Source organism: Quercus lobata, chromosome 9 (genome assembly GCF_001633185.2).
Source record: "Quercus lobata isolate SW786 chromosome 9, ValleyOak3.0 Primary Assembly, whole genome shotgun sequence".
Taxonomy (NCBI): domain Eukaryota; kingdom Viridiplantae; phylum Streptophyta; class Magnoliopsida; order Fagales; family Fagaceae; genus Quercus; species Quercus lobata.
Genome location: NC_044912.1, coordinates 7,782,576 through 7,790,828, shown reverse-complemented (window position 1 = coordinate 7,790,828; position 8,253 = coordinate 7,782,576). Strand labels below are relative to the sequence as shown.

Genomic DNA, 8,253 nt, shown 5'->3' with positions numbered 1-8,253 from the left:
TTTATAAAATAATTAAAAATTGGCAAAAATATTAATTTTGATGTTAACACATAGTATAGTATGAGACCTACTTCTATGATTTTGACGTGCAAAATGAAATGTGCATTAATTACGATGGATACCATACTAGCCTTTCATGTAGCATCATCGTAGTTTGACATAGACCCAAAAAAAAACAATCTTTACGCGGTTTGATCTCTTTCTCTTTTTTAATTTTAAATTAGAAATTTAAAAAAGGAAAAAAGAAAAAAAAAATGAAAAAGAAGCTATTGGGCCAACTAAATATGAAGCTCCGAAAAGGCCCAAAAATGAAAAAGAAAAAGTTATTGGGCCAACTAAAAATGAAGCTCCAAAAAGGCCCAAAAAGTGAACCCGACGTGAATCGAACACGCAACCTTCTGATCTGGAGTCAGACGCGCTACCATTGCGCCACGGATCCGTTTTTATATTTTAATGTACTTTTATTATTAATATACTTTGTTTACTTACAACCCTTTTTTTTTTGGTTTCCTCCTTTTCTGTCAAACAAACCAAAACATCACTTAACAGTAACACACAAATATTCAGTTGCTTAGCAGTTAGTTATCTCTTCATATCATTCAGAGTGACAAAGTTCAAACTGTAGAATTGAGGGTTTTCTTTTTGAATTATTCTGAATGCTTATCTTCTTCTTGTCCTTTTTTTAAAGGGCATTTCTCAATATTTCATAGCTAGTAGTTACTGAATTTTAATGATTTGAATCTTAAGGAGTTTCTCAACCACAATGAATACTATTGCAAGATGAGAAATTGAAGGTGGAGGACCCTTTGAAGTCACTTTCAAGTTGGTAAAAGGTTCCAAAAGATCCAGTGGAGCAGGTTATGAAAATTCCCCATCATAGTTAACCACAATAAAGTTTTTACAACTCTGTCCACGTTCAGTACAATCAACTCTACTTCAATTATTGCAGTCACTCCAACTCCAAAGGTTTACTATTACCCGCAAGTTTCCTTTTTTTGCACGCCCTTGGAATCAACTTTTTTGAATTTGTAGGAATTTTACACCATTATAATCATTGTTACTATGTAAAAAAATAAATAAATAATGCATTTTGTGCTAGTCTCAAGGCACTTGAACACTATAAAATCATAGGACTTTCAAATTGGTCAAGAATGGCACTGGAATTGCAGTGACTTATTCCGATGTCTCACCTAAATGAGTATCATTCTTCAACATTTGCAGTTAAATAAAAAGAGAATTGTGGGCTAAGGGAAAGAGATCATGAAAAATTGACAATATAATTAGCCTGTTAGTGGCCAAATGCTTTCATTGAACTCAATGAGGCCGTGAGGGTATGTGTGACAAGGAAAAAGTGTTAGACAAAATGCTCAGTTGGGTATTCATTCTCATATCCATTGTAATCATAGTACAATCTCTCTCCTTTTCGTATATCTCTGTTTGCAATCAGTAAGACCCGACACTGTCCGTTGACATCAAACCTCACACATTTGAGATTCTGCTTCTTTCTACCTTCCCTGCAACAAAAGATCAGTTTGCTTCATTAGATTGCACCAAACATAGCCCCTATCCTTTCAAAAATATCTACAATTTTACAATGAAAATGTGATGCCCAATTGGACGGCTATAGAAAATAAGCATTAAGCTGTATATGAGTGTCCCATGGTAATTAAAGAAGCTTAATGCAGCTTACAAAAATATTGAGATATTTCTTGGGCTGGGAAGGGCAGAGGTAGATATTAGATTTTAATTTAGACTAGAACAAAAAAATAGGTGACTAGGTGAGTATCTTGTGCTCTTTACACAATTAAATGGCCTATTAGTTTCTCTGAACACTTTGCTACTCTAGAGGTCTCCTGAGCCCTAAATAAACTGCTTTCTATTTTCATTGCCAGAAATGACTCCTATTATGTATTGATACTGCCAATGGCAATCCATGTGCTGGAATGCTATCTGACTATGATATGCAGTATGTTATGTTTCACAGAACATAACAAAATTCTGCAGGGTGCCATAAGTCATAACCATCCTATAAGTGTCTAAATCATGAAAAAAACAATGTATCCCTCTCATCCATCTGTCCCAGCATGAAGATTTTTCTGGAGGCTATTATTTGACAAGCGTAGCTAGTGCTGATTGAAAGGGAGAAATTCAAGATTCAAGATTTGAGATGGAAAATGAGCTTACGACGTGTGATTGTTAATGCCATTGATGAAGCGCGCAATGTTACTACGCTTGTCAGGACAAATGACAAGGCTTTTTGAAGTATCAGTCGCAGAAAGCAATGTCATCATGCTATCCCCATCATCATTTTCACGATTCTTCAAGTAATCAACATCTCCAACATATTCTGTAATTATCGTTAAGTCCTTTATAAATCTATCTGCCTCAACCGTGAACCTGTTTAATCAAACAAGGTTACTAAAGCTAGTACCCAAATGTGCAACAATCAATTTAGAGCTTAATTGTATATCACTTACCCTTCTTGAGGATCAAAAACAACCATGAGAGGTGGCCATTCCCCCGTCTCCATCATGTTCTGGCACAAATTTAAGGTTTCATTATCTTCTTTTGACAATACCTGAAATCCAGTTATGACATAATGGTATCAGATATTGACCAATCAATTTCAAAACGTTACCTCTAGCAGCAAAAGAGTATTTCATGTATATATCCCTCAAGTGAGATTTGAGAACTAATAACAATGTATATGTACAGTTTTGCATGACCAAAATGAAAATATTCATTTAAAAGCCACTGATTTCCAATCTACCTGCATTCCCCCCAGCTCAAGGGCTGCACGATTAGCTGACCTCGGTGCCATGCCAGGTCTGTATGTGAGTTCATTACTAAATTCTGTTCGAGTGGCTGTCAATGCCGTTGCAAGTGACGCCATTTGCTCTAATCTCCTCGCAGGATCCTCACTCGGGTTGAATGGTAACAACCTTCTTCTCTTCTTTGATATCACTATGCTACTAGGTCGCCTCCGTTTCTTTCGGTAATCTAAAAAAAAAAAAATACTACATTAGTTTCAAACTATAAGAGATGAAAAAAAAAATTAAAAACAAGTGTTAGACAGAAGAATTGCAACATTGTTCAAAACTCTCTTTACCTTCAACTAGTTTGTTTCTTGAGTCTGAAGATCTTTGAATGCGGAAGAAATCAACAATTTTGGTTTGAACAAGGGGGAATGCTGCACATCATCATTGAAGAAACCAATTGAAATGAGACAAATTACAATGCAAATAGACAGACAATATTTTAGGCTGTTCAATCTTCAATCTTTACCAGTTATGCTAAATGATTAATTAAATTTTAACAAAGGGCAAAATTTAGTACAATTTTGTAAGTATTGTCTCTCAGGCTCCCCAATTAAATTCAATGATGTAGCTCATTAACCAATGTAATACAACCATGAGATTTATTAGCTTACTATCAAAAAAATGTCCCTAAGTTCTCAAATATTTTGAAAATGACACTCTTGGGCTTGAATAAATTAGGGAAATATTAAAAGGGTTTATTTTATTATGTGCCTTAAAAAAAAAAAAAAAAAAAAAAAAAAAAACCCAATCATCCTAATGCAAAGGTGCTCTTTTATGGTTTGTTTGTATTGAGGGAAACATATGGAGTAGAGTAGAGTTGGCCAAAAATTAGACTAATTTCCAGCCAACTTTACTCTACTCTCCATCTCACCCCTTAGTCAAAAGGACCATTAGATAAAGAAAACACTGTATGTAATGTGCAAAATGGGCATGAAATGTATAAATCAACCACCAAAAGTCCTTGATTTAATTAAAGGGATCAAATGAAAACCCATATCTAATACATGTACACAATAAAACCCATAGATACGCATCAAAACAAAGCATTTGACACAACCTAGTTGGCAATTAGCATCAAAAAAAAAAAAAAAAAAACCCCAATAATAAAAATCAATAAAATAAGCATGTGAGTATCCAAAACTACATCAAATAAATTTCTTTAAATAAAAAAAATAAAATAATAAGCTGTGAACTTACACTTCAACTTGTTATGGCGATTGGAGCAAGAGTGACAAAACCAAGAGCCTTTGGGGACGGAGACAAGGATGGGCCTAAGGCAAAACAAATGGTACCCTTTATCGCATTTGTCACACAGAAGAAGCTTCGACCCGAAATCACCCGACCCACATTCCTGGCAGCTAACGCCGTCGTACTCTGAATCCGACCCCGACCCATTTTCTGACTCCGACCCATCTTCCACTTTCACGCCCACTGGCTTCGGAGCTTGAGTCCTTCGCCTCAGCACCATTCTCGCTGTTGGTCTCGACGCCATAGCTGAAAGCTTCAAAGAAATGTCTCAAATGGTTGTTGTAGTAATCATTTGATTGGTATTGTGTGAATTTATTTATGTTGAATGAAATGATTTGGCGCTAAATTTTGGTTTCGCGGGAAATGGGTAATTTTGGCGCCACTGTTTTCAGGCGTTGGGCTGCCCACGTGGATTAAACTTAAACCCACGCCAATAATTTTTTTGCCGGCAAAGGTCGTATTTTGTTGTTGGGCCTTATGCTGTGGCCTTTTTGAGTATGATCCATAACACTTTTATATTAATTTCATTTCATGTTGTTTTACTTATATGGTAGTAAATTAATAATTAACTATGATCGCCAAAGACAGATCCAAGATTTTAAGCCAATAGGAGCCAGAGTATAAAGTGAAAAAAAAAAAAAAAAAAAAAAAAAAAAAAAACTCAATAAGCATTCATATGGTATTAAATAATTATAAATACACAAAATCATTATTTCTAAATATATTAACATGTAATCATCTACCAATAAAGACAAAACAAAACAATTTTTTTTTAATACAAGGTTGGCTAGGATTTTTTTTTTTTTTTTTTTTGAAGTTAGAGCATTTATAGTAGTGGTGCTAAAAATTTTAGTTTTAACACCATAAAAAGTTATTTTATCTATTTTACCACCCCACTTTACAATACACCCAATATCAAATGTTTTTTTTTTATCACTTTGTTTAAAATAATATTGTAAGGACACGATCTTTACGACCCAATGATGATGTTGGGCTCGTGTGTAAAGGGCCCGAACAATATGATTTGTAGAGAGTGGGTTTAGAAAAGGCCTGCCATTGGGCGCTGGGCAGGGGTCTGATCCGGATTTTCATGGAAGCCCATGCGAAGGTGGATTTGGCCCGTAAGGCCAAACCTTACATGGATGGGGTTTGAAAGATCTATCTCCTCGGAATTAGTCCGAGGAGTGTCTTATCCTCGCCCCCCCCCCCCTTTGGGTTCCCCTCCTCCCCCTTTTATACTAGTATTTTCTCCCGTTCTTCACATACGTGTCAGTTTCTCCTTATTTGGGGTGGTTACTCGTCTTGTCAACCCTCACGTCAGAGTGGTTGGGGAAGATCTGGATAGCATGGTATGAATATGGGTTTGTCAGGCGATGGGCTCCACATTAAGGTGCTGGCAGCCTTTTCCATTGTGTTGCTCCTGTGCTGAATCTGTCCTTTTCTTCGGGCGTTTTGTGAGATGTCGAGCATAAAATCGTCCTCGGCCACATCCTTAGGCCTTCAGGGAGCTTCTATTTGTGTGTCCCTGACAATAGGGCTTCTCGGCTTGGGCTTTGGGCCCTTAATGTGAAGTGGGCCGGGACTCCAATTTTCAAGCCCCACAATAGCCCCTCAAAATCCTGCTTCCCGGCTTTTTAGTTGGGAAGAAGGGTTTTGGTGATGCTGAGCCCACCTCGTGACTTGCTCACATCCTGTATTATTATTTATGCTTTTCCATTTACATGGGAGTCGTGTCAAAACAAGGGACGTTCCTTTATTTTCCATTCACGCAGAGTCCTTTGATATTTCGGTACTCGAGGCGCGCCTTCACGAGGATCTTCAGATCCTACGGCTGAGAATGAGATTGGAAATTGAGTCAAGTCTACCTTGTCCGTAGCGCTCCTTGGGAATTCGCATAAATTAAGTGCCACCGGTTTGCTCTGTGTATAAATAGGGTAGGGGGTCAATCCATTTGCACATGAACTCTCCTGTTCCCTTCAGAATCATACTTCTTCTTCCATATTCACGATCTCCATTTCTAGCGCCACTCTGCCTCAAAGCAAGATGTTTGAGGCGTGGATGGGGATGAAAGGTCTTCGCACGCTTCAGAGGCACCGAATCCTCAAGGTGATGTGGTACGGACAAGGATGGCACAGATTCAAGCCAATCTCCCGTTTAGACAGGAGGAAGAGGGTATTTCTCCCTCTTTCAGTCAAAATCCGAAGCAGGTTCTGGTCATGCCAGATTTTTGGTGTGTCAGAAGAAGGAATTTCCGCCATCAGCGGGGGCTCCTCAATTTCCGCGGGGGCTCCTCAACTTCCGGCTCCCTGCACATTTTCTTCAACGGTGCAGGCCTCAAGTTGGGTTCCCTGCACATTTTCTTCAGCGGCGCTAGCCCGAAGCCAGGTGCTCTCTGCACCTTTTCTTCAACGGTGCAGGCCCCTCGTCGGGTTCTTTTGCTGCCTGAGCTATGGGCATGTAAAAGTATTGAGGAATGGTTCCCTTACTCAACATCTTGGAACAGCAGCCAACTTCTCCTCTGTGCTTCTTCTTCGGCTATATCTTCATTCTCTTGTATTTTTTTTTTTTTTTCTTTTCACTTACGTAGTTAGCTTTAGTATAAGCTTATTCCAGCTTTTCATTGTACACTGTTCTGTTTCTTTGTCTTAATAAAAGATGAGTTTATTTCTTTCTAGATACTTTTCTTTTCTGCAACTACTTAGTGCATGAATATTAAATATACGCTCGCCTTTAATAATACTTGGAGCAGAAAAATGCCTTAAAACAAATTCCTACTAGTTTAAACTTATCGATGTTATCAAGTATCACAATGGTAATTCTCAATAAATCAAACTCTTGAAACTAACCGGAATAACGGCCGAGCACTGTGCGATGCATGCAAAACAAATGTCCGAGAACGATGAACTCTAAATAATTCGTCCGAGAGGGTAGCCGAGTAGTGAGGGACTTCGATTGTGTTTTTGGTAACATATTGCGCTATATTGCATCAATCCTTTTGGTATTGGGGATCCGAGGGTAGACTGGGGAATCCGTGCAGTTTAGGGATTAACCCCATTGTTAACGGGGAGTTCTCCTCGGATGGATTTTAAGGTTCATGTAACGTAGTTTTTCTTTTAAGTAGTTGGTTTCCCCACAAGTTTGAGTCTGAGGACCATACAAGGCCTTAGTTCTGTCCAAAACTTGTAAGATTTCTTTTATGTACTTGGTTTTCCCATAGGCTTGAGTCCGAGGACCATACAAGGCCTTGGTTCTGTCCAAAACTTGTAAGATTTCTTTTATGTACTTGGTTTCCCCATAGGCTTGAGTCCGAGGACCATACAAGGCCTTGGTTATGTCCAAAACTTGTAAGATTTCTTTTATGTACTTGGTTTCCCCATAAGCTTGAGTCCGAGGACCATACAAGGCCTTGGTTCTGTCCAAAACTTGTAGTTTTTTATTTATTTTTTGAACGTAAGCCCCTAGACCAGGGCGGGGAGAGACGGCTTGAGGCCAGAAGCCCCTGGAGCTATCCGCGCCGTTGGCACTGCAAGACGTAGCCCCTAGCAGAAGTTTATACCGGAGCAATAACTGCATGTAGCCGGAGGTGGAGGAAACCCCGCGAACCTCTGCTTGCTAGAGAGTTGACTCCACCGCCACCTGCGCCAACGCGCAAGCCTTCCCACAGATGGCGCCAATTGTAAGGACACGATCTTTACGACCCAAGGATGACGTTGGGCTCGTGTGTAAAGGGCTCGAACAATATGATTTGTAGAGAGTGGGTTTGGAAAAGGCCTGCCATTGAGCGCTGGGCAGGGGTCTGATCCGGATTTTCATGGAAGCCCATGCGAAGGTGGATTTGGCCTGTAAGGCCAAACCTTACATGGATGGGGTTTGAAAGATCTATCTCCTCGGAATTAGTCCGAGGAGTGTCTTATCCTCGCCCCCCCCCCCCCTTTGGGTTCCCCTCCTCCCCCTTTTATGCTAGTATTTTCTCCCGTTCTTCACATACGTGTCAGTTTCTCCTTATTTGGGGTGGTTATTCGTCTTGTCAACCCTCACGTCAGAGTGGTTGGGGAAGATCTGGATAGCATGGTATGAATATGGGTTTGTCAGGCGATGGGCTCCACATTAAGGTGCTGGCAGCCTTTTCCATTGTGTTGCTCCTGTGCTGAATCTGTCATTTTCTTCGGGCGTTTTGTGAGATGTC

The 8,253-nt window shown here is 39.4% G+C and overlaps 1 protein-coding gene and 1 non-coding gene across 2 annotated transcripts; both read right to left on the bottom strand.

Moving 5' to 3' along the window:
- Positions 1-367: 367 nt before the first annotated feature.
- TRNAW-CCA lies at positions 368-439 on the bottom strand. Its single transcript has one exon. It is a non-coding gene; the product is annotated as a tRNA-Trp (tRNA).
- Positions 440-1,268: 829 nt separating this feature from the next.
- LOC115960479 (histone-lysine N-methyltransferase ATXR6) lies at positions 1,269-4,346 on the bottom strand. The gene is made up of 6 exons (XM_031079410.1): positions 4,017-4,346; positions 3,110-3,190; positions 2,771-3,000; positions 2,478-2,578; positions 2,185-2,397; positions 1,269-1,514 (listed from the first exon to the last, which is right to left on the bottom strand). Exons 1-6 carry the CDS (start codon positions 4,309-4,311, stop codon positions 1,355-1,357), a joined length of 1,080 nt encoding a protein of 359 aa, XP_030935270.1. The 5' UTR covers positions 4,312-4,346; the 3' UTR covers positions 1,269-1,354.
- Positions 4,347-8,253: the final 3,907 nt, after the last annotated feature.